Source organism: Eremothecium cymbalariae, chromosome 6 (assembly GCF_000235365.1).
Source record: "Eremothecium cymbalariae DBVPG#7215 chromosome 6, complete sequence".
NCBI classification, from domain to species: Eukaryota; Fungi; Ascomycota; class Saccharomycetes; order Saccharomycetales; family Saccharomycetaceae; genus Eremothecium; species Eremothecium cymbalariae.
This window is the reverse complement of record NC_016454.1, coordinates 33,880-60,858: the sequence shown is the minus strand read 5'-3', so window position 1 is coordinate 60,858 and position 26,979 is coordinate 33,880. Positions and strand designations below refer to the sequence as shown.

Sequence of the window (26,979 nt, the reverse complement as noted above, 5' to 3'; positions counted from 1 at the left end):
TTATTTAAACACACCATGCCCTGGACGTTAGTCAGCACGGACCCGAACTGCGGACACCCAAAAACTTTAATAAGACCAAGCTTAGTGAGACTACTGTTGCCCAAAATCGCAGCTCATACCTCAAACGTTCCACGCCTGGTCATGCTTCTTTTCATTCGTTCACGCATCAGTTGTGATTGTATGCGTGATTCCGCGGGTTGACTGCTGGTCACCACATTATCTACGTCAGCAGATTGAGACCTGTCATTCCCGAATGTTTGCTGACGCTGAATACCCCACGTTGCACCATGGTTCCCAGCGCCTGATAATTGGCCTGTAGAACGTGAATTAACAGTGTTATACCTCATAGAATTACTGTTGTTTCCAGTTTGGTCACCGAAAGATTTTTTCGCTTGAACACTATTGTATATTTTTTGAAAGGCCATCCCAGCTGTTGTTCTAGTGCCACTGTCTGCACTACCTAACGATTGTCCTGGGCTAGAGTTGTTCGCACTTAGTATTGTCTGTTCGTCTGAATTATCCTCTGTATGGCCCAACCAATCTGGGTAACCTTGAAATGGTTCTTGTTTCTTGTAGTACTTTACAAATGCCCGGTGTATTAAAGTAGTCGTAGGTGTATCTCCATCTTTCTCCGCTTTGATAGATAGTTGCGATAAAGAAGATGATAAAGACTTTGTGGAAGACTTGAATTTATTCCATATATCTGAACGGCTCTGTGTTGCCATCTGGTCCTCGATTCTTTATGTACTGTATCATGGTAATTGGTTTGAAGAGTTCATCAAAATGCAATTCTCGATGAACATTGTTTTAAATATTAAGAGGGCCTCGGACTACAGAGGGCGACACCGTTGGTTTATACACGCAGACAACTGAACACGCATGAAATACAAACACCTGGACCTAAGCCCTTGTCCATGGTCCTTCGACCAACCGAGGCTCCACCGCGTCCCGTGTTCCTTGCGTCTCACACTAATATATGGAACCCAACCTGCCCCTCCCCATGAATTGATATGGCAATCTCAAAAGCATGTTGAATTGACCATGGTCCCATGCCCCCCCGCAGCCCACAGTCACGTGACCTCACAGGTGTCCGGATCTCCCTCCCCGCAACCCGTTCGCAGAGGCCAGCGGACCGCAACACCACCTCCCCAAGAGGCTGAAACAAGCCATGTGCCAACGCCAATCTATCATTGCAACACGCATGTTCTTCACAAAACTCCGTTGTGTGAATGCGCCCACCGTGTTGTGGCCCAACCACGTGTTAGCACGTGACCCATATTTCATTTCTTTTTTCCCACGTTACGCAAATTGGACCGGGGGTGAAAAAAAGAAATGCGGTCTAACCTTGCACTTTTTCAATCTTTGTTAAGTTAAAATACATACATATAATAATTATAGTAAATAATATTTATGTTATTTTTTAACTATCGTTTATTTTAAAGTACTCCCTCTGTTGCTGATCTATAATAAGTATTAATTTTTAATATAAGAATATCACCATACCTAAGAAGATAGATATTGCAGTGACTGATATAATAAGACAGGTCAGGTTAATAATATTTGTCTTTTTTTGATTTTTCTGTGTACTTTGTTTTTTGATTGTTCTGTGTACTTTGTTTTGATTTGTTGTATATTTTATACTATCATTTTATTACCTTTCTATTGCATACTTGAAATATCCCAAATAAGCAAAAGGTTATACAAAGAGTGATAGTTTGAGACACCAAAGTGATAAAACAGAGGCTGTGTTGGTTATATTAGCTGTCCAGAGAGGAGGGTAGGAGTTCGCAGCATAATGGTGGAGACAGGAAGAGGTGAGGAAGAGGTGAGAGTGAAAGAGTGTGGTTTGGAAACTCAAGGAGGGAGTGTGGGAGGTTCTGCTGCTGCTGTGCAGCGGCAGCACCAGCACCAGCAGGATGGTGAGCAACAGGTTTCCCCGCCGCATATGATCTTGGGACGGAAGGCGAGTACTTATTTGGGGATATTTGATAATTCGCCGCCGCTAGTGGAGAGCAAGTCTGCGAAAGTGTGCAAGAAGCAGTTAGCATACCAAGGGCAGCAGGAGGAGCAAGATGAGGAGCAACGGCAGCAGCAGCAGCAGCAGCAGCAGCAGCAACAAGGGCCACAGAAACAGCACGCACAGCAGCCGCAAGGGTCACAGGAACAGCACACACAGCAGGCCCAAGGGCAGCAGCAGAAGCAGAGGCAGTATTCAGGTGCCGTTAACGAGCTGTTGAGTTTTAGCGAAGAACAGCGGAGGCGGAGGAAGAAGAAGAAGGATAAAGAGCGGGATAGTGAGAAACTCACTGAGGCCAGGTTTGTGTCTAAGATGACTAGTTCATCGTTGGTATCAGCTCAGCAGGATCTTGAGTTGTACAATCGACGGTTGTCTACTTCATCGCCTTCTCAGGACTTGGTCTCTAAGCCGATCTCTTCTGCAACTTATTTCCCGCATAAGGTAAAGGACGAACAAAGCGCAGCGGCTTATTCGCAGCATCAGCCTTTGCTAGCAGCGGCTGACACGTCAGACAGTGATGAATCGTTATTAGTGGAGACAGATGGAGTAGTAGTTTTAGATGAAGATGAAGATGTTAACGATAAAAGTGATGACGTTGATAACGATGAAGACGAGGAGGACGATGAAGACGATGAAGACGAATATAACGTTATGTCTTCTGACGAGACACAGGAGTTCCCATTGAAGGTAGAACTACAGCCGTTTACAGACAATGTTGGCGGTCACACTGCAATTTTTAGGTTTAGTGAAAGGGCAGTTTGTAAAGCATTGGTTAATAGAGAAAACAGCTGGTATGAAACTTTAGAATTGAATCACCCAGATCTGTTGCAGTTTATGCCTCGTTATATAGGTGTTCTAAACGTGAGGCAGCATTTTACTTCAAAAAGAGGATTTTTTGAATAGCATCTCTTCAAAAAAGCCAAAGACAATAGATGTTACTGACTCCGTGCCGGTACCGGACAGTATGGAAACACTACCAACGCCCAAATTAGAACCACTACAGTATACTATATCCCTTCCCAATGTCGAAGATACCCCGTTACCCGAGGTCTGCCTTGATGACAATAAACACATTATTCCAGATTCCCTATGGTATAAATATTCCCATTCTCCAACATCGTTGCCTAGCGAGGATTCATGGCCATCTGATAATGCTTGTGGAGACAATTCAGCAGTAAATTCCCATGACCGTCCTAGGAACAGCGTTGCAGTTACGCCCCCATACCCTACGGGATCTACACTGATTAATACCCGTTTAAAAGAGTTGATAATAGAAGAAGTATTTGGACAACCTTCAACTTCAAAGTCGCAGCAGCAGCAGCAACAACAACAACAACCACATCATCATCATCATCATCACCATATTCACCATCACCACCACCATCATCATCTGGTTGCCAACAATAATCATCACTATTGTGGACGCAGTCCCATGCATCATTTAGTTCACCCATTGCACAGCCATAGTGGTAACCTTGGCACTGAATCCATAAGAGTACAGTCCAGTGATTGTCTAGCGAATTTCCAAAAGAATAAGCAGTCGAGATCATCCTCAACTTCATCTTCAACCACTATGAGGTTTGTTCACCGCAAGAAGAGGCAAGACTCCCATAATTCCTTAGTAGATCTGAGAGAAATGCAGCAAGTAATATCTGGAGACGCGGTACCTGACTTATTTGAATTAGATGATAGCTCTTCTGCAATGGCATCAGTGCCTAATTCACCAAATTCTAAACCTCAGCAACCAACTCATGAGTCCATTTCTTACGAAGAACATTCTCACACTGTCGTGTCAAAATTTATCCTTTTGGAAGATTTGACTCGCAAATTGAGTAAGCCATGCGTATTAGATTTAAAAATGGGAACCCGGCAATATGGTGTCGATGCCAAAAGGTCCAAGCAGTTGTCTCAGCGTGAAAAATGTAGGAACACTACATCACGTAAACTTGGTGTTCGTATCTGCGGCCTCAAGATATGGAATAAAGATTATTACATCACAAGAGACAAGTACTTTGGTCGACGCGTGAAGATAGGTTGGCAGTTTGTCCGCGTTCTTGCAAGGTTCTTGTACGATGGGCTTTCTAAAAGAAGTATTCTAAAACAAATTCCTTGTCTGATCAAACAGTTGGATACTTTATGCAACGAAGCAGTCAAATTGAAGTCGTATCGTATGTATGGCGCCTCACTACTATTAATGTATGACGGCACAAATCCTTCAACTAAGCGTTGTAAAGTGAAATTAAATCTCATTGATTTTGCACGGTGTGTTACCAAAAATGACATGGACACGTCGATAGACACATTTAAAATCCCTCCAAAGAGACCCGAACTTGAAGATAGAGGGTTCTTGCGTGGATTAAAGTCACTCAAGTTCTATCTGTTAATCATTTGGAATCACTTAACGAGTGACCATCCACTAGTGTACAAGGATGATGAGTTACTACAATATTTAGACTCCAACGAAGAGTTCAAAACTTCATGGGATTGGGTCGACCAATTTGATAAAGAAGACGAAGCAAGATTCAATGATCCTGGCGATGAATTACGAAAGAAATGGAGAAAGTACGAATTGATATTTGATGTAGAGCCAAGGTATGGAGACGAAGATGTTAGTGATTAACTCCCATATTGAGATTTATGTTTCCGTTTAATATCATTACCATTAATGATTTGACCAACTTTTTATGGCATTCAATTTTGATTTTCGGGTATTGTATGATTTCTCCATACCGGTAGTTCGATTTAATGAAATAATATGTAATAATTTTTATTGTTTTTACTTGATTGGTTAATTAACACAATTCAACAAACCTCTTCCTTGAGAGAAGAAACACACCTAACAGGTACCAAATATTGCTACTATCAAGCACAACGTTTCGTTTTATATTCTACAAAATGTATGAACAACATTAGTGTCACCTGAAGTAGAGCATATGTACCTTCAGTAGCGACAGAACTTAAGTTGTTCCTTATCTGCGTATAGCATAATAAACATATTCTCCCAGCTTAATGAGACCATCTGAAAGTTGATGATAAGCACAGACAGCCAATGTTACTGGTTATTTTTAGCTACTTTTCTTATGATTTAATATACCTATATAAAACTATTAAATTAAAATGGACAAGCCCATTTAAATACTCTACTAAAGATTTTTTCGTGATGTTGAAGCGTTCTTTTAACAGTTGTCACGGTAACTGACAACCTATTAGGGCTTTAAATCTTAATGGGAGTCGTAAGAATGATTAGTGCACTCTGCTACACATTAGGTACCCATTCACTGTAGTAGAACTAACACTGGTTTTAGTTATATATTGTATATGTTCATATTAACTTTAACTATCAGTATGTTAGTAGTTAGACTTTTGTATCGGAAGGCATGTGATCACATGATTTAGTCATCTTTCACGTTTAAAGCACATTGTGCCAAATTTCGCTGGTAGCACAGTGGGTTCCTTTTAACGCCAATATGAAACATCTAAAGTCTAATAATCAAAGAATTCACAAGAAAGGGACACCTCAATACCAATTCCAAGTTGATTTACCAATGTCTAAAGATGCTGCTATCGGCGAGGTATCAGAATCCGATAAATACTTCATGGAACAAAGAGATTTGCTCCTACAAGATATTAATAATACGACAGATTCTATTTTAAATCATTTAAATGGGCTCAATATATCATTAGAGAATTCCATTGCAGTTGGAAAGGAGTTTGAGAGTGTTTCGGAGCTTTGGAAATTGTTTTACGATGGTCTGGCAAACGGTAATGGGGTTGGAGCTTCTAGTAGTGTCCCTAATACATCTTCGCAGGATATAGAAGCAGATCCGACGTCTGAAAGCAATAAACAAACAGATGACAGTGAGAATAGAAGCCCTTGAACTATTAGGGATAATGATGACTGTCGAAGATTTGGTATTAAAAACCTTGGTCAGTCAGGGTTCTTATCAGGCTCCGTATGAGATGTCCGGACGCGGTTCAATTTTCGCAAACGGTAGCGATTTTTCGTTCATTTTCAGGTTTTCTCCTCTACTTACAACTCATGAATTGTTATTAGACATTCGCCAAGAGGTCGTCAAACGCTTGTGCTCAGTGTATTTAGCGCTTGGCAACATCATCAGAGTCCCATTATGCTAAGGTTGGAATCGTTTCTTGTCCTTATTTCCTGATCAGTTCCGGTGTTTTGAATACACCTCCGTTTTACCTTAACCCCCAGGGTTCGATACCTGATCACAAGCAGGATCGCACCTCTGTGTTCTTGGATATCTCCAGCGGGGTTGGTTTCAACACTTTTAAAGGGTTTGAACTGTAGAGGTGAGGGAGGATGTTTAAGGACTGGATCTGTTTTAAGATGCGGACAAGATCGCTGAGAGACCCGTACACCACACCGCTGAAATGTGCGAACCACTTATGTTAGGGCACTCTTCTGCTTTTACAGGAGTAGTTGTCAATTTAGTCTGGGAGGGTTTATACAAATTATTAAAGCCCCTAGCATGTTCAGCATCCAAGATCTAGTTTATGGGATTTGGTTTGTTCTGTGGCATCCTAATCTAGGATGTCTATGGCTTACAAAAGGAATCTGATATTGCTTTAGATTCCATTGTTAGCAATGCCCAAATCATCGATAATCCGTGACAACTAGATAACCTTTGTGGGCTTGCGAACCCTAGTTTTGCAAGTCCATTTTTGGATGTCTTGCAAGTCTTTAATGACTTGGTCTCCTAGCTTGAATTGGGCAACTTGGAATGATCTTCCACCATTAGATGGATTCTTTTTATTGGTTTTTCGTGTCCCTTTAACGAATAAACCATTCTCCAACAATGGTGTTTTGGGACTCCCTTCAATCCATCAGCAGAGAAATTGAATTTTTTACTAAGATTCAATCAATACTTTATTAAGGTGGCCGTTGACATTTGACTATGTGATCAATGGCCACTGAGCAAAATTTGTATGCTCTCTACTAGTGGAATTCAATTTTTGGAATTTTGTCGATTTTATCAATACCTTTATGTATTGATCACAATGGACGCAACTATAAATTCTCTTACCGCACATAAACTTAACATACTACTAGGTTTTACTATATTCTGTTCTTGTTTCAGTTGTAATGCTTGGGAAATAACAGTTAGAAAAATTAGCTACATTTTTATCTAAGAAATGTCTCACCCGTTGTGTGATCTCATTATCATGACATAAAAAAGCTCTTGAGCTGTTCTATTACTAACATCAAAGAATCCGTAAATGGCTCTAGTTACATGTGAGAAAGCTTCGAAGGTAAAGGCATTGATTTGTTTCCATCTTAGCTTTATCTTTTGGGTGATTGTAGGGACATATACAAGAGTTGGACTTTCAGCACTATCGGACTACGATGACAGCTATATTAAATCAAGAACGGTCCTGTGGTCAAATTTTGTGGCATGTATTTTTATGGGTTTACTCCAAGGGTTGAATAAACGTGAGGTTATCAATATCGATATATTTGTATGTCTGGTAAGTGGTTATTGTGGGACAGTTTCTTCATATTCATCCCTAATAATGGAAGTCTTTTTACACTCTACAAACTTGGATCAAAACATGAAACGTCTTCCCAATAAGGGATATGGTATTATGGAGTTTCTTTCAGTATTGATTGTGCAGTTTTTCGTGAGCATGAGCAGCTTTTTATTCGGTTATAAATTAGCTGAAGAGTTTAATAACCGGGTTCTGAGTGCTACGTCTAAACACAGGGCAAATTCGTATATATCCTTGGCTTTCGATAAGGTTTACATTTTATCAGCATTTCTTGCAATTCCTTTGGTAATAATGAATATGGCTTTGGTTATTTTAAATGTCGATTCAAGAAATTGGACTCTTCCTGCCCTATTTGCCATCTTCGGATCGCTAGGTCGGTTCTACCTTAATAAATATTGGAATCCCACATGTCAGCGCTTCTATGTTGGAACATTCTTTGCAAATCTTCTAAGTACCTTGATATTAAGCATACTGATAATAGTAGAAAGAGGCAAGCAAGACACAATGCATCCTATTGTAAATTCTAGATCTGATTGCCAAATATTGATCGCATTAAACACAGGATTATGTGGTGGTTTAAGTACAATCAGTTCATTGATTTATGAGGGATCCAGATTAAATTTCATGGATATGCTTGCATATTTCGCCAGCACTGTTGTAGTGACATATATAAATATCGTTTTGACATTAGGATTGTATGCTTGGACAAAAGGACTTCTTCCTGCTGTTTGTTGACCTATCTTAATAGAATAAGATGATTTGTGACCAAGTAATTCCTTAGCATTTATAAACATTAGATAACTATTAATCGTTTGTCCAACTATAATCATCATTCGAGTGAGTGTGGGCTTAATATTTTATTTACATCATCACGTAAGACGTGTATTTGTCAACCAATAACTTCTTTAAACTCAGCACCCATCTTATCACAGTAACTGCCTGTATTCATTCAGCGCACGTCTATTAAGACCTTTCGCTATTTATAGATGTCAGCACCAGAAGAGGAGCCTATTATCTTTGCACCAGAGACCTTTCAATATAATAAGTATTCTCTTGATATAGGTGATGTTGAAAAAGATCCAATTGAGCAGTTTACTAAATGGTTCAAGGAAGCCACAGATGATCCAGATGAAACTCTTGCTGAAGCAGTAACTTTTGCAACGGCAGAATTACCAAGTGGCAGGGTATCTTCCAGAATTCTATTGTTTAAAGAGTTAGACGTGCGGGGCTTTACTGTCTACTCCAACTGGGAAACGTCTAAAAAGGCTCGTGATATTCAAAGTAATCCGCATGCAGCACTTACGTTCTTTTGGAAAAACAGCCAGAGGCAAGTTCGCATTGAGGGTCCAACTGAGTTCGTGAGCAGACAGTTGTCAGAGCGGTACTTTAAGCTAAGAGCTCGTGGTTCTAAGATTGGTGCCTGGGCATCGCCTCAATCTCAGCAGATTGAAGACCGAACAGAATTAGACAGAAGGGTTTCTGAGAAGGAAGCTGAGTTTGAAGGTGTGGATGATATCTCTTGCCCACCTCATTGGGGTGGCCTCAGAGTGGTTCCATTGGAAATAGAGTTCTGGCAAGGGAGAAATTGTCGTCTGCACGACCGTATCGTGTATAAAAGAAATGGCGAACACGACCCATGGAAAATAGTAAGGGTAGCACCTTAATTGAATAGGAATTATTTCGAGTTATTTAATATAAAACATATACTTCAACCTAAACACTAATTAAAAATCTAATAAAGGTTTTATGTGCCGCTTATATTCGTTGTAGAATATAGGCGGTCCTTTCATATATGCTATTGTTATATGACTCAACATCGGATGCAAACACACTAAGTTGCGTTTTCAGGTATGCCAGTTCACACCCACCGATAACCATTTTATATTCATGGATGCTATAAGCAAAAACCAGTAGAAATAGATCATGAATAAAGGATAATTCCTGTTTAATGTTCTCATTCTTGTAAATGGTGTTAAAAATTTTTGTTAAAGAATCAAGTTGGGTAGTGCCGATAGTCAAAGGCACTTCTGTTATAACATTCAGACATAACCCGAGGTGTAGAATAAGCATATTTATCATTGGATCTTCGTCAGTAGATAAAAATGACTTTTTAAGTTTATGAAGAAGAGTTACCGAATCTTGAAATAATATGGTCAATGAGTCTTTTTTCATTTCTAACAAATGGCAATGGTTTGTCAGTTTGATAAAACACTTTAGAATAGCTTCTTTATCAAGCACATTGTTTCTCAGAGACATTAATAGGTTGAAAAGAGATTGATATTGTTTCTTGTAGCGAGTATCTGGACTATGAGATGCTGGTATGTTTTTCTCAATTAGACAGAGAATCGTAGTAGTATCCTCTATATCAGTAGTAGGTAACAGTGCGCTGAACACGGGGATAGATATCTCACTAGTTCCAATGGAATCAGTATGCCGATTCCAAATCTTCAATACCAAATTTCCAAGAGAACGGTGTGGAAACACCTTCATGAAATCTTTATAATTCAACTTCACTAATCGAGATCCCGCGATTTGCTTAGGAAGTGATTCCTCAGTAACAAGGGGTAAAATGAATTCTTCCAGAGAAATCATACGCCAGAAGCTATCATCATTTTTAAGGGGAATTGTATCAACAATGAAGCACTGTAAGAATGACAGCACTTTCTGGTTAGGATCTGTAAACTCAAAACACCATTTCCAGAACTCGTGGTGGCGATATCTTACGATGTATTGTGATAGTTTTTCATTGTTGATCATGTCTAGACATAAACTGAGTAACGCTGCCCTTTTGTCTCCAACTGAATTATATTCATAGTTGATAACAATATCCAAATCGTCTTGGTACTTTACCCATTCGCCCATGTTTCTTAATTGGTTAAAATGTTGCGATTCCATAATCCCAGAAGGATCATCGCCTTCATCTTCAAGTGAATTTTCTTCAACTATATTGCCTTCATCCTCAGAAGCCTGTTCTGTTTTCATTAACATAGTTCTTGTTCTACCATAGCTGATTTTACTTGAATCAGCACATTGACACCGTTCAACAGTCATCTTTGGCTCCAGACCTCTAATAACTTCCTCTGCAGGTTTCAATGAGGAGATTATATCCTGTACAGTGTTAACAGCTTTGGAGAACACTGTATCAGTGGGGTCATTCACACATTCCTCCCTTAAAACCCTCCTTCTTTTAACCTTCGTCACTCCTGGTTTCTCTAAAAATTTCCACACACAACCATCTTTCACGGAAGTATCAGCGGATGATCTTTTATTTACAGTAATAATATTCTCTGTTATCTCTGGTATAGTCTCCTGTGTTGCGTTGACCGTTGTTGTATCATCACTTACCACCTTGTAGCCATTTTCATCGTCACTACTGAAGGAATTATCTTCCTTTCGTTCATCCTTTAGACTATCTAAAACAGCAGTATACTTTCTGAATCTTCCATAAACCTTCATTTGCATAAGTTCGGGTTCCCATGGGATGCCTTGAACTTCGTTCGTACGTCAATTGTCAGATCGAAGGAAGCTTTGGATTTACGCGTTCACATATTTTTGAAGACTTTAGGACCAAAAGCTCAATCGCAGCAAAACTTCAGAATACTGAGAGACAAAAGACAGCCAATCACAAATGTATGGAGATTTGGCAAATAAGCTTATATTGGAAGCTAAGAGAACTCAGCAATTGGTTAACACAAATGCTTCATCAGAACTTCCTATGTTTCAGGAAGAAATGGTACACTTAATTCTAAAAGAAGTTTCACAGTTACAGCGAAATGCAGAATTCTTGAAATTACAAGAAGAAGGCGGCAAAGTGTCAAAATGCCAATATTTTGTAACTATGCTATGTATGGAACGGAATAAACGGTGTCTGTTGGCATATGAAAAGGTTAGAAGTGAGGTTTTAGCTTCTTTAGCATGGGAACACAATGGGATGGAATTCTTTAGTGATATAACCGGCAAGACACAAGACAGCGGTAACTTATCACATTATGAGCAGGAATACTTAAAAGAATACTCACAGTTGGTTTCTGACATGAAAACCGGAGACCTGATAGATGTAGACTTATCCGGTAGCCTCACACCACCCAGTGATGTGTTCATCGATGTTAGAGTGCTTAGGGATGCAGGGGAAATTCAGACTGAATATGGGGTCTTCAACCTAATCAAAGGTTCACAGTTCTTTGTGCGACAGGCAGACGTTGAAAGGCTTATTCAGCAAGGTTACTTACAGAAGCTATAGACCACATTTTATTATTCTCGAAATGAATCCGTTAAATGACTCAAATATTTTCACACTGCTACCTTGTAGCCAATACAAATTGCAGGACTCCGAGGTCGTTTCAACTAAAAATACGTTTGCAGCAGTACCGCATGGTCGGTTTTGTCGTCTATATTGACGAGACCAAACGTCGCCATGCTCTGTTCGAATAAGTAACTTACTATCTTCGACAATGTCCAGTATCAATCTATCACAACACTTCTCCCTGATTAGCTCCTTGATTTGATAAATACTGGGCTGAGTGCTCACTTTTCTGCTCTTGATACTTGAAAATGTAAGGTATTTGTTAAATCTTGCTTGCCGCTTATTAGTTTGCAGGGGCTTCAAGTTGCAGAAGTTCCAACTCAATACCCATTGTGTAGTGGTTCCAATTAAGAATTCATGTACATAATAGTCAGTTACTGAACTCCCTTCCAATTGTTTAACAAGTTTGCTCAATGATCGACTTTTCGCAACAAGTGTAGTAAACCATATAGGATATTGAGAAACAACCTCCATACTATTTTTAATCATCTGCGTAATGAACCTTAACTCGCCTCCAGTTGTCAACAATTCACTATCAGTACCCTGTATTGGAAGAAGCGTTTTTCCTGACGACTTGATCCTTCGTGCATCTTCAATCTCCTTTCTTGAAGAATAAAAAGGAGGGTTGCACATCGTTAGCACAGGTCTATCATTAGGGAACTCTAGGTCGAAAACGTTCGACCCTTCATCTTTTAGAACTAAAGTTATGTTACCCTGTAAATTGTTTTTGATGATAATATTAGAAGCGTTCTCAACTGATTTTTCATCTATGTCGCTACCAATTACTTTTACAGCGTCACCAAGCATTTTACTGAGCAGCACGGCATAGACTGCATATGCACCGGTACCTACATCAATAAAACAAAACTGCTGGTACCCATATAACCAGTTTAAAGGAGTTAGGAAACAGTCAACTAAGCATTCACAGTACTTAAATCTACCTGGTATTCTAGGAAATAAATTGTCTTTCGTTATGTTCTCATCATTGACATCGACATTAAAAATGTCCTTAAACAGCATTCGGTTCAGGAGAGCCACCGCTTCATTATTTTCGAAGTAATACCGACCATTAACCCAGTATTTGCGTAATTCTGGATACTTGTTTACAAGTTCGTGGAATTTAAACGTCTTCATTCATATAACCTTAAACTCCCTTTAGGATCTTCTTTAGTTCATCTAACATGAAAAATTTTCCGTGTTGAAAAAGGCGGTTCCGCATACACTTCCTTGGCATCTCGTACCATCTCATACAAAGTAAAAAGTATAATAAACGGTATTATCTCGTTATTTGCGTTATATACTCCTGAAAATATGTCTAAGACTAATGCTGTTGAATCAGCTACTGATAAAAATGAACTTAATGAATTCGAGCAACACTATTTCAACTCCTATGATCACTATGGTATCCATGAAGAGATGTTACAGGACACTGTTCGTACGCTATCTTATCGTAACGCCATTATTCAGAACAAGGATTTATTCAAAGACAAGATTGTGCTAGATGTTGGTTGTGGAACCGGTATTTTGTCGATGTTTGCTGCAAAAAATGGAGCAAAGCATGTTATTGGTGTGGATATGTCCAGTATCATTGAGATGGCAAAGAAAATTGTTGACATTAATGGGTTATCTGACAGGATTACTTTGCTACGTGGTAAGCTAGAAGACGTTGAACTTCCGTACAAGAAGGTTGATATTATTATTTCAGAATGGATGGGTTACTTTTTGCTCTACGAGTCTATGTTAGACACTGTTCTCTTTGCTCGTGACAAATACTTAGTGGAAGGGGGGCTTATTTTCCCAGATAAATGTTCTTTGCATGTTGCTGGCTTAGAAGATGCTCAATATAAGGATGAAAAGGTTAACTATTGGCAGGATGTTTACGGATTCGATTATTCGCCATTTATGCCGTTGGTTATGAGGGAGCCTTTGGTTGACACTGTCGACAATGCGGCTGTCAACACCACCAAAAGTAAGTTAATTGAATTTGATTTAAATACGGTTACTGTTGCGGATCTAGCATTTGAAAGTAAATTTACACTTACTGCTAAGAGAAAGGATTTTATAAACGGTTTGATTTCATGGTTTGACATTCAGTTTCCCGCCCCAGAAGGTGTGAAGCCAGTTACATTTTCTACCGGTTCACATGCTCCATACACGCATTGGAAACAAACGGTGTTTTACCTGAATGACGATTTAGAAGCTGATTCAGGGGATATCTTAGAGGGTAAGTTAACCTGTACACCTAATAAGCTACATAGCAGAGATTTGGATATTAAAATCTCTTATGACTTTAAGGCTATTGGCCCTGATGCTGCAGAAAGGTCTACACAAAACACGAACAACTATTTAATGCATTGAAACCTTTATTTCATCTTTTATAATAGAACGTCAATTGTACTATAATCTGTGTAGTTTTATTTCACCACAAGAAAATTGCTGGTTATGTGCACCTAAACTTGCCTGAGTTTGGCAACCTGTTTAACTCTAACATATAATAGCAGTGAATTCGTCATCACTAGACCATTAATTTCTTTAGATAGACAAACATGAATACAAGAAAATCATATTTTAAGTAAAAATGGTTAAAAGACCTATTAACAACGTATAGACATAGCAATACATACTATTACACAGCTCTTATCCAAAAACTTAATCGTGCTTCAAAGTTTCAGTAAAAGACTCAGCTGGCTGAGATCTAGCGGTTTGCTCGACCTTCTTGGAGCCCAACTTTTCAGCGGAGAAAACCTTAGCGTAAGGGTTCAATCTCAATAAGACTTGTTTGTTCTTCAAAGGATTCTTCTTTTGAACATTAGTTCTCTTTTGAGTTGGTTGGCCAGCTGGTCTGACAACGGACTGGATTTCAGAAGAGTTAATGATTCTGGTAACATCAGTAGTAGAAATGATGTTGGTTGGCAAGGAATATCCAGATTTGACAGAAGCGACAGATTCAGAACCCCAAACTTGGTCCAACTTAGCAAAAGCAGACTCAGTCCAGATGACGAATCTACCTAGATGAGCACCTGGCGCCAATTGCAACAAGCCTAAAGAAGCAACGTTGGCAGTTTCGACACCTGGAATGTTTCTGAAAGCGTTGACAATACCATTGTCCTCAGAGTAGATAACCAATGGGCCTCTTCTTTGAGTGAATCTTCTGTTTCTGTACTTACCCTTACCAGCTCTCAACTTCTTAGACTTCAAAACCTTGACGACATCGGAGTGAGCACCAACAGCCTTCAAAGCAGCAACAGCTTCCTTAGTCTTCTTGATAGATTCTAAGTCAGAGGAGACAACCAATGGAATTTCTGGAATCTTTTCGATTCTGTGACCTCTGGCCAAAACCAAAGAGGCAACAGCAGAAGCAGCGATGGCAGAAGCAGTGGCATAACGCTTTTCGTTGTGGTTAACCTTAACGTTCCACTTTCTCCAGGTTTTAGTAGGAGCAAACATACGACCACCACGACACATGTTACCGAAAGCAGCTTGACCGGATCTGTGGGTACCACCACCGCCAACACGTGGAATACGAGCAACGGCACGACCTGTACCCCATGATTCAGCAGATGTTTGGTGACCAGCCTTCTCAGAAACAGCATAAGCTTGTCTCTTGTTCTTGTTCACAGAGGTGAACACAGAGTGAACAATATCTGGACGAATTGGAGCTGAGAAAACAGCTGGCAAAGGGAAAGCAGCGGAGGTAGATTCTCCGGTCAAAGATAGAATAGAAACTTGTGGGCGAGACATATTTAAATGCGTGATAGTGTGGATCTTAGAAACGAAACTGAGAGAATACAACTCCAAAAAAACGTTAAGATCTATAGACTAATAGTTGAATTATATCTCATCTCCTTATATGTATGATGTTGAAAAATTTTTCAAATAAAAAAGAAACGAAAAACCGAAAATTGAGTCTGTACTTCTACACGAAATACAAATGCCGTAAGCCACATTGTCCATAAAAAAGTCTGCTTACCTAACAACTATTTGTGCAACGAATTATATGTACTATTCATAAACCGTCTCTGGATCAGCGGTATTAGATCGAGACACGCTACATCAGCTACGGGGTCTAAATCGAATCTTTGCCATCATCATATTCGCCTTTCTTGTTTCCAACATGACTATGTAGCGAAATAATGACATCTGACTTTTCCTCAATGTCTGAGGATAAGTCTGTTCTATTCGGATTGCTTTCAGGTCCAAAAAATACGACTATCAGCATATAGCCTATAGTTGCATAGACTAATATCGCCATTACCAAGCCATAATTATGTAAAATTTCTCCTGATTCAGTTTTAATCGGGTAACGTTCACCCAAAGTACTTTCTATGGTCGAAGCGGCACTAGACGCCAAGTTACCTAGCTGGTATGAGACACCGATAAAGAAACTCTGTGTTTCAGAAGCGGGTGCTAAAGCGTGTAGATGGAAAGGCACCAATCCCCAACTACCTTGAACGAACATTTGTAGGAAAAACACAGAGGCATTGATACTGTTGTCATGAATGAAACCCCATGGATAGACTACACATGCGGCTAAAAGTACGGCTAGGATTATAATGAAACGACGGGAACTTAAACTGGAGAAATGTGGCAGTACAATACCCCCTGTTATAGCGCCAATATTGGCAAGGCAATTAGTCACCGTAGATCTGTCCGCAGAGAACCCAAGCTGGTTTGTCAACATGGTTGGGAATAAATCCTGAGATGCATGAGAAAAGTAATTGAAACCTATCATTAGCAACACCATGTAGATAACCATATACCATTCCTTAACAAAAGATTGATATATCTGCATAATGGTGCTTGTTGTTTGTTCATTGTTCAGTTTCTTTTGCTCTTTAATACGCTTACGTTCCAAAAAGGCATCTGTTTCGGGTAACATGGTTCTAAATATTAACATCATCAATGTTGTTCCAGAGACAAACCAAAAACAGGATCTCCAAGTTTTATGTGTTGTATCCGCTAAAGCTCTTGTTAGAACAACTGCGCACAAATATCCCAGAGCATAAGCCTGCTGGAAAACACCTGACACCCAACCATATGCCTCCTTGGGTAAATCGTCCAAGCATTGAGTAGTGGCCGTACCAAAACAACCACCTAAAGCAATCCCAAACAACGCTCTGCATGCCAAGAAATATCTGAAACTGGTCGCAAATCCTATGATAATCTGTAACGCCATCATGATACTCAAGTTCACTAAAAACGACGTTTTCTGCCCATAACGATCACCCACGTACCCAAAAATGACCGCACCAATTGTCCTGGTCATCAATGCTAACGTTATACCCCACGTTATACTCGCCGTTTTCACGTTGAAATCCCCCGAGAGCTTCTTAACATTTAATGCAACTATAAAAAAGTCCGTTGCCTCAATAGTAAGAGACCCAAATGCACTCAAAACGAAAAGCCAAGTTCTTGAGTTGATCAACCGCAGAACTGGTATTGGGTTCATCTCTTGACGAACGTCTTTCCATTTTAAATCGCGCTTTGGTAATAGTTCGACAACTCGACCCCTTAGGTAATCCTTCACCTTGCCCATCCCAACTATTCTATCGTATAAATGGCTGACTATGTGAGACCTCTGCTGGACCTCTACAAAACCTTATTTCACATTTGTAAAACTTTTCAAAATCTACCTTCTTTAATACTTCAAATAATTTCAAGCATAATAAACTAAACCACATCCTCCCACATTTATTATTAACCGGGAGAAGAGAACTGAGTCTGGGGATGCAGATACCGGCTTAGCCCCTCAAATAATCCCATAAGAGTGAGTAATTAAGCTATTTCTCATCCTAAAACTTCTATAGCTATCTTCCCCGACCCTACCTCCTGTCTTACAACAGAACTTAGCCGTATACTAACATACAAGTTAGAAAGCTCTTAGCTCACGCATACATGATCTATTGTTTTGCTAAACAATTCCCTCAGTACACTCCGGGTTGCTATTGTATGGATTGTTGGATATCATGACCACTTTCACAATTGCCCACAAATTCCGGCTGCCAAGATACTGGTAGTAACGTCGAGTACCTCCCCTTCCTCCGCCCCTTCCGTCTCTCCCCCTCCCCACATGCATAGGGCGGGCATCGTGATTGGCCAAGGACACTTCTTGGTGTATATACTATTTATAGACCAAATGAGGAAATAGGTTAGCGACTATAGCATTTTCGTGTTCTACGAGTATTGCGACTGCTCTTAGCAAAGAGTCGTCGTTGTCGTTAGCTTTGCGAACAGGCAAGGAAAGAGGTTTCTTGTATGAGAGAATTTTGCGCAAGAGGGGATAAGTTTTCCGATTTCTTTGTCTGTTGGAGTACAGAAGGTGAAACTTTGCCCAGATTTTATTATTGTGGTGATGCAGGCATTGGAATTTTCTCCACTCTAATTGATTGAGCGCTAGTAAAGTTAGTAGAGTAGTCATGTGGGGACTGGGCTCTGATTTTGCGTTTACATAGAGTTGGTGGTACCATGGAGTTATTGTTTGATGGTGACTTGAAGAATTTATGTAATTTTCATTATCACTAGTACCATCGTTATCATCATCCTCGAGGCTGCTATTGTTATAATTCAGCCAATCGCAAAAGGATTTGTTGCCGAGTTTTTCCCACCAGATGAATCGTTCTTCTAGCTTTCTTGACTTGTCACGTAGTTTCATAAATTCAAGGTAGAAGGGTACGACATCGTGCGGGTTATTTTTAATACAGAAACCATACCTGGCTAGTAGTAGTGAATTTGTCAATTCACCGTAAGAGTTGTAAATTTCTTGGCCCTCTCTAACTGGAGTGATTAATTGTATATCCACACAGTTATCGGGATGGAGGGAAGATGATTGGAGTTGGATGTAAGGATGAAGACGATTTGATGAAGACTCCGTTGAATCTCTTCGGGAGGTTGGATGCTGTTCATGGTCTTGAAAATTTTGTGGGGCCATTTCAAGTTCTTCTATTAAGGAGGGACTAATAGTGATGTTGTCCGAGTTGGACGGCAAAGGTTCGTCAGCCGGTTGATCATCAGGAAGGTGAATCTCCGCTATAATATGGCCGCAATTGTCCACCTCACCACATTTTTCACAAACGTCAGTAATTGATTCGAATGCGACATTAGGGGCAGTGGGATGATGGTTGAAAAGATCTGCTATTGGAACAAGTGCACTTTCATGATAACCGTCTATCTCGAAGACCCTTGATGACAAAGCATATGCAACTGCTACAAAATAGAGGAACTGCGTTTTGGCATTGACACCTCTGCTCAGAGCCGGCGGGATCGGCAAATGTGCCTCTGCTTGCCATTTATACGCCAGATCCATTGCAATTTCAAACCCTTCTTCTACTTCTTCCTCCGGGTTCAGAGCATCATAAAACAGATCCAACGCTGTACCCTTCAGTGCCACTTTACTTTCAGCTGGCCAACACGATGGCGGTAAGATTAATTTTCCTTGATCATCTGTAGGTTTTATGCTGTCTAAGTATTTGAACCAATGACTGTCGTTCTTGAATACTGTAGTTTCATAAATGAAGGCAATGTTCAGAGCAAGCATCCCGTCTATGCCTTCGTCAAAAAGTAGGTTTGCTATACTGCTATTGGGAGCCGAAAATATCGAGCTCTTTGGAACTCTTAAGAGCACTGTATCTGCTTCAATATCTTGGGTAGCAAATACTCCCAAGCCACCGTGCTGAGAAGGCCTTATTTCACAGTGTGAGTGAAGGAAAAACCCATTACAATTTTCTACAAATGAAAAGATGTTCTTGAGATCACTTTGATTAGTATTTGACATTCCAAACATATGCTATCTGTAATGACACTCTTACAACATTATTGTTAAAGATAAGTGTATGTCATCTCAAGATTTGAAATTTTAAAGGTGAGTTTGTGCGCACTACGATATTGAAAAATTTGAACCGCTCATCGGCAGGCTAAATTGAGAATGCATGGACCTGCAAAGAAAATTAAAACCCAAATACCTGCACTAATCCATCTCAGTGACGCTATCGAAGCAACCATTATATCCCTATGTGATTGGCACGAACTCAGTTCTTGTAAAAAGAATTCGAAAAGTGAAGCCCTGTACGGGGCTCGAACCCGTAACCTTATGATTAAGAGTCATACGCGCTACCGATTGCGCCAACAAGGCATGAGATGACATTCCAGAGTTGAGGTGGATCATTAATCGAATCTTATAGTTGACGTGTTTGTCGTACAATCAAAAGAGCATCTCGGCAGTTATGATGATCAGACTAAGAAGCATCTTGATAGTCACGATAACAAGACAAAGAAACAGCGAATCAGAGTCGTTAGGAGACTATGAAGATGATAACCATTGTATAACAGCGAATCAGAGTTGTTAGAAGTGTCAAGATAACCACTGAGCTGTTATCGGCTAGGAATCTGCATAGCAAGTAAGCAAGAGAGCTTAAGTAGGACAACAGAAACTATATAAGAAGACCCCAGCTAGCTAGATTAGATTAGATATAGGTCCAGCTAGATCCCCAGAGGGTAGTTGAGCCAGATTAGAGACTACACAAGCAGTAACGATCATCAACCTAAGTATTAGCGGCACGTGACAATATCTTCGGCCATCACGTGACCAACCATAGCGCCCTCGACATGAGGAAAGCCGTGCTTATGACCTAAATCGGTCTTGTGCACATTATTAACAATGATGGTGGGGTATGTAACAAGCTCGAACTTATCTAAATTCTTATGCTGAAATCGATAATTTAACAAATCAAGTTGCTTGAAGAATAAATTAGAAGTCCGGGTGGGACAGCCAATAGGCCTTAAAATGGTTAACGTTATCTTGATAAGTGTTGACACACAAGCCATCTATTGCTTGAAATAAACTCTTTAAAATTGCTTCGATAAGGCTTTCGTTGGCTTCTAGCAAATTTGGAGTAAAGATGACCTGTGTAAGGCACCGTCGTACCTTCAAAGTTAGCATGAATAATATAGCGTTTGTTAAAAATTCCTTAGATCTGTTAGTTCCGAAGCAGAAAACAGCATATTGTCTTATTTTGAAAACTACATCGCGCCTGTTTAGTTTCGTCTATGTAAACTTCCGGTAGAAGGCAAGTTTTAGCTCCAAAACTGAAACATGAGGCTGTCAGTGTGCTTGGTAGCCAAATTCCAATTCTGGAATTCAGTTATCCAAATCCAGCTGCGTTTAATTTAAACCCGGAGACTTCATGCAACACACCGCTACCCTAGCGTATTTAGTTGATATTCTTTCTTACATACTACACAATTTTACCATATACGGACAGCTCCATTAAAAAACTTAGTCACTCCGGGATAACGTATGTAGCTAATAAAATTCACAGAATGATTGATTCTAGCCTAACACCAGAAATTGTAGACCCTGTAGATGAACGGCTTTTTCGCCATTATAGCATTCTGTTCGAGTAATTCTTGTTTGAACAGCTCTATATCCAGTTCCCTTCTACCTGTATCAATGTCCATATATTTAGGGTCTATTAACAGTTTCCAGTTTTTGGTGTAGATTTTATGGCCCAGATACATAGCCACGGCGATTGGCATCGACAAATATGCTTTGAAGAAGTTACTAGCGCTAGGTTTTTGGTGACCTGGGAAAAGGGCAATCCAGAACTGAAGAATTAATACCACAATGATCAAAAATACAGAATAATAGGAACCCCAAATACCGATTGGAGATGCAAATGCTAATTCGTCTATACTTCTGTTTTGAGCGGAAAGGGCTTTCCTGAATCTAATGTGACATAGCGATATTGTCAACCATATAAACAAGGAGGACAATCCAGACAATGACAACATCCAGTCAAATATTTCTTGGACCTGATGAGAGACTGCTAGGAAACATAACAACCCAAAAGCAGATGAGAAAATAATGGATACTAGAGGCCTTCCCTTCCTGTCAATGTAGCCGAACACATTTGGTAAGAATCCTTGTTCCGATAATGCAGTCAAACACCTAGAGCAACTAAATACAGAGGAATTACCAACAGATAGAACGGCAGTTAAAATCACAACATTAATTACAGAAGGCAAACCCTTGATACCATGATTCTTCAATGCCAAAACAAACGGTGATGCAGCGGCGTCAACAATACTAGATCCCAACAGACGAGGATCCGTATAAGGAACAAGCAAACCAACCATTAACAAACTCAAAATGTAAAACAGCGTAATTCTCCAAAACACTTGTTTGGCAGCCTTGGGCACAGATTTCCTTGGATCCTCAGTCTCAGCGGCAGCAAGACCAACCAACTCTGTATTTGCAAAAGAAAATGCAGCTGTGACGAACACACTACATATACCCTTGAACTTTTGTCCTGCTGTGTCACCAACAAACGCACCAGGGTTACTCCAGAACTTACTACCGATATATTCATGAGTAGGACCCCCTCCGCAAACCAAAATCACACCCAAAATGATAAACCCAATAACAGTGACAACCTTAATCAATGAAAAGACAAACTCCGCTTCACCATAGCCTTTAACACCAAACATATTAATTGAAACAATGCATAACCAAAAAAGAGCAACGAAAGCTGCTCTGTATTGACTCTTGGGACCCCAGTAATCCACGGTAATTGACGCAGCTACAATCTCCAACGGCAGCACAACTAACGCTTGCATCATATAATTTATATTGTTAGCAAACCCATAAGACTCGTCGATAAACCTCGTAGCGTATGTCGTGTACCCACCTGACACAGGGAACGTCACAGCCATCTCTCCCAACGACAGACACATACACAAGATCATGGTGGCCATCAACCCCCACCCAATCAAGATACCGGCAGGACCAGCTGTTCTTAGCGCCTTACTGGAACCGATAAACAGACCTGTTCCAATTGCACCTCCAATTGCAATCATTTGCAAATGTCGATTTTTTAACTTTCTTTGCAATGGAGATTGGGAAGTTAAAATCGCAATTTTTTGAGCATCCGTCAAGTTTGGATCCAGATCAACTGAATCCATTCTCTTAAACGAATCCTTAAAATCCTTCCATTTAGAACCACTCTTGGGATAACTACTGTTCGAATAGTCTTCTTGAGATGCCCCAGATTCTACAACATTTTCTTGATTCGAAATATAGTTTTTATTCTTCTCATCAATGACCGATGGCCCGCCTTCCTTCGAAATATCCTGCTGCATATTCTGAATAGAGGTATATAGTGTATTTCAATGCAATATTTTCTAGACCTATTTTCCCTGTCTGTGTGCGAAACTTTAGAGTGAAAACTTAACAATTCTGCACTGACACCGCTTCGTAAACAAAAGATTACTTCGCCAACAGCCTCAACATGAAATCAATTTATCCTCTATTTAAATATCTTTAATATCTAAAACTAAAAACAGTCTGCCGTCTTACTTCTCTGTTCAATGGAAATTATTCGTTACTCATAGTTCGATATCTATTGATTACGAGAAAATCGTGGACAGCAAGATAAAAATCAGACATCGAACCAAATCCCGAAACAAATGTTGTGATAAGATATTTTAGAAATTACAGGAGAACCTATGTCGGAAGAGACCTGACGGAGCTTTACAATTGATAGGATAAAGTAGGGGAAGATAAGAAATGCAGTATCCTGATGGGTTGTATGACTTCATTTAAAATAGAGCTATCAACGACATAATTATGTGGTGTGTGGTTGTACTTGAAAAATGCCGTGTAGGCAATTTGGAAGAATGTTACTTTTCGCAAACAACTGAAAAAAGGGGGCGAGCTGGGAATTGAACCCAGGGCCTCTCGCATGCTTAGTAGTTTAACCCAGTTTCAGCTAGGCTTCGCCCAAAGCGAGAATCATACCACTAGACCACACGCCCGATAATCTTATTAAGCGTCTTTGATGAGGATTGAATTCATATTGCGGGGTTGGTCATGTGTCGTAAAATCAAAAGAGAAGCTAGGAGACAGCGACAACCAAGCCAAGAAGCAGCGTATCAGAGCTGTCAGCAGACTATGAGGCTGATAGTCACTTTGAAGATGTCAGTGTGAAACCACCGATGACTGCTTTAAGTGAGCCCGGGTAGGACAGCAGAAACTATATAAGGAGACCCAAGCTAGCTACATTAGATTGGATACTAGGTCCAGCTAGATCCCCATAGGGTAATTGACCAGATCAGAGACTATAGAACGGTAACTGATCATCAACCTAAGTATTAGCGGCACGTGACTGAAGCTAAGCGCCCTCTACAAGGAAAATCGTTGTCGCGGCAACGAAGCAGAACCAATGAAAGTCAAGTTTCGTGTTTTACAGCGATGGGTTATACCCATGATGATGGAAGATAAGATACAGTAGCAAAAAGAAAGAAAAATTGTCTTGATATCTAGAGGAGAGATCAATGTCTCGATGTACATAGCGGCGAACTCGGAGGAGCGGATTCCATAATTTGGTGAAAAGTCTATTGTTGGAGATGTATTTGAGTCTCAAGAGCGGCATTTAGATATTAGGGGAATATTAGCTGAATGGTAACTACCTTTTGTAAAGCAGAATGTATCAGAATGGGCTTTCAGGAGGGTATAATTAGTATAGTCGTTGACGAAGGGATCCTTAAACAGGTGACTGATACTCTTGTTATCATAACGTTCATTCTGCATTTATGTCATAAACAACGTTGTAATATTTTTAGAATATGTATATAAACGTTTCATTCCCTTTTGCAACGCACCAGCCACTCTGGTACACTTTATGAAGCCCTTCTCAGCAATATTAACTTCATATATCAGTATAGCACTTAAAAAGTATATCTGCAGAACAATTATTTGCTAATAGTAGAAAGTGACTGGCAGGAAATTAAAGGATTAACTTCGAGAAAAACGTTAAATATTGTTTACATAGATTTATTAGGTGGTCTTACTTATCATACTCAATGTTTTAACAGATAATGGAGTTTAATAAGCAAACTACGTAGGTTCTAACCGAGAAAAGACAGCAAACGATCCTGAAGTATGCTACGTACTCCAAGTAAATAAATTAGATTATTAGCACTTGAACTGCGATTCAAAAAAGTATAAACGGGCAAACGTTCTGGCACTTAATTGGCCAGTAAAAGAACAAGTGATCGTTTTATGTAAATATAACAGCTCGGGAGGAAAATGCACTGTCGAGGGCCACTAGTTGGGGTCACGTGCTAGCTTGAACTTCTCGTCACGTGCCAGCTAATACTTAGGTTGATGATCAGTTACCGTTCTATAGTCTCTGATCTGGTCAATTACCCTATGGGGATCTAGCTGGACCTAGCATCTAATCTAATCTAATCTAATCTAGCTAGTTTGGTCTTATATAGTTTCTGTTGTCCTACTTAAGCTCTCTTGCTTACTTGCTATGCAGATTCCTAGCCGATAACAGCTCAATGGTTATCTTGACACTTCTAACAACTCTGATTCGCTGTTATACAATGGTTATCATCTTCATAGTCTCCTAACGACTCTGATTCGCTGCTTCTTTGTCTTGTTATCGTGACTAACAACATGCTCCTTAGCCTGACTATCATAACTATCGGGATGCTCTTTTGATTTTACGACACGACATTTATTGAATGGTGTTTATAATGCCTCTTTGATAGGTATGACAGTAATATCAATTGTTAGCGCAAGTGGTTTAGTGGTAAAATCCAACGTTGCCATCGTTGGGCCCCCGGTTCGATTCCGGGCTTGCGCATTTTTCTCTTTTTGGAAGAGGTTTCTGGATATATCAAAAATCTTTATTAGTGCCACTTTCTATTGATACAACAACAGTATTTTGTCTGCCATTGAGGATCACTGTCTTTTCTTTGATATCTTACAATGATCCATGCAGTTCTAATATGTATGCATCTTAATGTTCAAATTTCATTCCGAGCAGTAACTAACAATCTAGATATTTAGTCAACAAGAAATGCCAACCAAGATTGGTAAAGTTTTATACCCCAGTGGAATTGCCAAAACAGAAGTTATTGCTTGATCAGGTATATGAATTGATAAGTCAACGCAATAGTTCTATTCAATCCTCATTTTTAGTTACCCCACCCTCTCTTTTGTCTGGTGGCGATGGACCAAATATAAATGAAGATATCCAGATAATTTACAAGAATTATGCCACCTTGTACTTTACATTTATCGTAGATGATCAAGAATCTGAGCTGGCTATATTAGACCTAATCCAGACTTTTGTTGCAGCACTGGACAGATGTTTTGCTGAGGTAAATGAGTTAGACTTGATTTTTAATTGGCAAACGTTGGAAAGCGTATTGGAGGAAATTATACAAGGTGGAATGGTAATTGAAACAAACGTTAGGAAAATAGTGGAAGCTGTAGATGAATTAAACAAGACTTCTGATCAGGATAATCGGTTTAGTCGGAATTTTGGAAATGCAATACACGCATTCACTCAAGGAGGTTTCATCAACTGGGGTTCACATCAATAGCCCGTTTTCTAAGGAAAATGAGTATAAAATTACAATGAATTCTAAGAATTTCAATTATATATATAGATAAGATATGTTTGTATATTATGATCTCTTTGGCTACTGTGTATTTGCCCAAATAAATAAAATGTCTCTGCAAGCAGTCCATTGGTGTAATAAATATTTTGCAAACTGTAGAAAAGGCTAGCTATTTTACCTTGAGGCTACCACAGCTTCCACCAACTTCTATCATTGACGAATTGCTTCGTCTTTTGCTCGCTTTTCTCCCTTATTTCTGCTAACTGCTTCCTTATCCTGTCAAGCTCTTCCTTCTGCACTTGATCAGCCTTCAACTTCTCAAAATGATCACTACTCTTTACAGCGGATGGGTTCTTTTCCCAGGGAGATTGGATGGCTCCAGTCTGCCAAATAGGATTGCTACTCGCTGAAGTTTCTTTTGCAATCTGCATAAGATTCTGCTGCTCTGCTCTGCGCAAACCTCTTTCCCTTTCATACTGCAATCTTAATTCAGGCGAAAGAGCGTTAATGATATCTTCATCCGTCGGCGTAGTATAGTTAAAAAGTAAAACCCCGGTACCAATAATGCAACCTCCATATGCATAGACCTTTAGCCAACGAAGCCAAAGTGGCGCTCCCATCCTTCAATGCGGTTTGGTATCCTATAACGTGCTACCAATCTAAATGTCCAAGAAGAGATGAAGCTGATGTTATAATTTCAAGTTTAAATGCGGGTAATGAAAACTTCGGATATCATCATACT

General features: G+C 39.7%; 14 protein-coding genes, 3 non-coding genes and 1 further gene across 17 annotated transcripts, besides 3 other annotated features; 8 read left to right on the top strand and 10 right to left on the bottom strand.

Moving 5' to 3' along the window:
* Positions 1-113: 113 nt before the first annotated feature.
* Positions 114-725, bottom strand: MSO1 (Mso1p; the record flags this gene model as incomplete). Its single annotated transcript, XM_003647207.1, has 1 exon — positions 114-725. The coding sequence occupies one exon, from the start codon at positions 723-725 to the stop codon at positions 114-116; it is 612 nt and encodes a 203-aa protein (XP_003647255.1).
* Positions 726-1,795: 1,070 nt separating this feature from the next.
* Ecym_6033 lies at positions 1,796-4,637 on the top strand (the record flags this gene model as incomplete).
* An 847-nt stretch (positions 4,638-5,484) lies between these two features.
* DAD1 (Dad1p) lies at positions 5,485-5,895 on the top strand (the record flags this gene model as incomplete). Its single annotated transcript, XM_003647206.1, has 1 exon — positions 5,485-5,895. The coding sequence occupies one exon, from the start codon at positions 5,485-5,487 to the stop codon at positions 5,893-5,895; it is 411 nt and encodes a 136-aa protein (XP_003647254.1).
* A 1,360-nt stretch (positions 5,896-7,255) lies between these two features.
* Ecym_6031 (FluC/FEX family fluoride channel) lies at positions 7,256-8,260 on the top strand (the record flags this gene model as incomplete). The annotated part of the gene is made up of 1 exon (XM_003647205.1): positions 7,256-8,260. One exon carries the CDS (start codon positions 7,256-7,258, stop codon positions 8,258-8,260), a length of 1,005 nt encoding a protein of 334 aa, XP_003647253.1.
* A 251-nt stretch (positions 8,261-8,511) lies between these two features.
* On the top strand, positions 8,512-9,189 carry PDX3 (pyridoxamine-phosphate oxidase PDX3; the record flags this gene model as incomplete). Its single annotated transcript, XM_003647204.1, has 1 exon — positions 8,512-9,189. The coding sequence occupies one exon, from the start codon at positions 8,512-8,514 to the stop codon at positions 9,187-9,189; it is 678 nt and encodes a 225-aa protein (XP_003647252.1).
* A 91-nt stretch (positions 9,190-9,280) lies between these two features.
* Positions 9,281-10,987, bottom strand: RAD61 (Rad61p; the record flags this gene model as incomplete). The annotated part of the gene is made up of 1 exon (XM_003647203.1): positions 9,281-10,987. One exon carries the CDS (start codon positions 10,985-10,987, stop codon positions 9,281-9,283), a length of 1,707 nt encoding a protein of 568 aa, XP_003647251.1.
* A 166-nt stretch (positions 10,988-11,153) lies between these two features.
* PSF1 (DNA replication protein PSF1) lies at positions 11,154-11,765 on the top strand (the record flags this gene model as incomplete). Its single annotated transcript, XM_003647202.1, has 1 exon — positions 11,154-11,765. One exon carries the CDS (start codon positions 11,154-11,156, stop codon positions 11,763-11,765), a length of 612 nt encoding a protein of 203 aa, XP_003647250.1.
* Positions 11,760-12,962, bottom strand: Ecym_6027 (uncharacterized protein; the record flags this gene model as incomplete). Its single annotated transcript, XM_003647201.1, has 1 exon — positions 11,760-12,962. The coding sequence occupies one exon, from the start codon at positions 12,960-12,962 to the stop codon at positions 11,760-11,762; it is 1,203 nt and encodes a 400-aa protein (XP_003647249.1).
* Positions 12,963-13,139: 177 nt separating this feature from the next.
* HMT1 (protein-arginine omega-N methyltransferase HMT1) lies at positions 13,140-14,186 on the top strand (the record flags this gene model as incomplete). Its single annotated transcript, XM_003647200.1, has 1 exon — positions 13,140-14,186. The coding sequence occupies one exon, from the start codon at positions 13,140-13,142 to the stop codon at positions 14,184-14,186; it is 1,047 nt and encodes a 348-aa protein (XP_003647248.1).
* A 291-nt stretch (positions 14,187-14,477) lies between these two features.
* Ecym_6025 (60S ribosomal protein uL4) lies at positions 14,478-15,569 on the bottom strand (the record flags this gene model as incomplete). The annotated part of the gene is made up of 1 exon (XM_003647199.1): positions 14,478-15,569. One exon carries the CDS (start codon positions 15,567-15,569, stop codon positions 14,478-14,480), a length of 1,092 nt encoding a protein of 363 aa, XP_003647247.1.
* A 325-nt stretch (positions 15,570-15,894) lies between these two features.
* Positions 15,895-17,364, bottom strand: JEN1 (monocarboxylate/H+ symporter; the record flags this gene model as incomplete). Its single annotated transcript, XM_003647198.1, has 1 exon — positions 15,895-17,364. The coding sequence occupies one exon, from the start codon at positions 17,362-17,364 to the stop codon at positions 15,895-15,897; it is 1,470 nt and encodes a 489-aa protein (XP_003647246.1).
* Positions 17,365-17,949: 585 nt separating this feature from the next.
* RKM3 (protein-lysine N-methyltransferase) lies at positions 17,950-19,608 on the bottom strand (the record flags this gene model as incomplete). The annotated part of the gene is made up of 1 exon (XM_003647197.1): positions 17,950-19,608. One exon carries the CDS (start codon positions 19,606-19,608, stop codon positions 17,950-17,952), a length of 1,659 nt encoding a protein of 552 aa, XP_003647245.1.
* Positions 19,609-19,883: 275 nt separating this feature from the next.
* On the bottom strand, positions 19,884-19,956 carry Ecym_6022. Its single transcript has one exon. It is a non-coding gene; the product is annotated as a tRNA-Lys (tRNA).
* Positions 19,957-20,150: 194 nt separating this feature from the next.
* Positions 20,151-20,431: a sequence feature (soloLTR fragment).
* Positions 20,432-21,158: 727 nt separating this feature from the next.
* Positions 21,159-22,961, bottom strand: GAP1 (amino acid permease GAP1; the record flags this gene model as incomplete). The annotated part of the gene is made up of 1 exon (XM_003647196.1): positions 21,159-22,961. The coding sequence occupies one exon, from the start codon at positions 22,959-22,961 to the stop codon at positions 21,159-21,161; it is 1,803 nt and encodes a 600-aa protein (XP_003647244.1).
* Positions 22,962-23,528: 567 nt separating this feature from the next.
* Ecym_6020 lies at positions 23,529-23,636 on the bottom strand. Its single transcript has 2 exons — positions 23,601-23,636; positions 23,529-23,564 (listed from the first exon to the last, which is right to left on the bottom strand). It is a non-coding gene; the product is annotated as a tRNA-Pro (tRNA).
* A 203-nt stretch (positions 23,637-23,839) lies between these two features.
* Positions 23,840-23,987: a sequence feature (soloLTR fragment).
* A 928-nt stretch (positions 23,988-24,915) lies between these two features.
* Positions 24,916-25,204: a sequence feature (soloLTR fragment).
* Positions 25,205-25,403: 199 nt separating this feature from the next.
* On the top strand, positions 25,404-25,474 carry Ecym_6019. Its single transcript has one exon. It is a non-coding gene; the product is annotated as a tRNA-Gly (tRNA).
* A 125-nt stretch (positions 25,475-25,599) lies between these two features.
* APS3 (Aps3p) lies at positions 25,600-26,219 on the top strand (the record flags this gene model as incomplete). Its single annotated transcript, XM_003647195.1, has 2 exons — positions 25,600-25,621; positions 25,681-26,219. 2 exons carry the CDS (start codon positions 25,600-25,602, stop codon positions 26,217-26,219), a joined length of 561 nt encoding a protein of 186 aa, XP_003647243.1.
* A 203-nt stretch (positions 26,220-26,422) lies between these two features.
* CBP4 (Cbp4p) lies at positions 26,423-26,857 on the bottom strand (the record flags this gene model as incomplete). The annotated part of the gene is made up of 1 exon (XM_003647194.1): positions 26,423-26,857. The coding sequence occupies one exon, from the start codon at positions 26,855-26,857 to the stop codon at positions 26,423-26,425; it is 435 nt and encodes a 144-aa protein (XP_003647242.1).
* Positions 26,858-26,979: the final 122 nt, after the last annotated feature.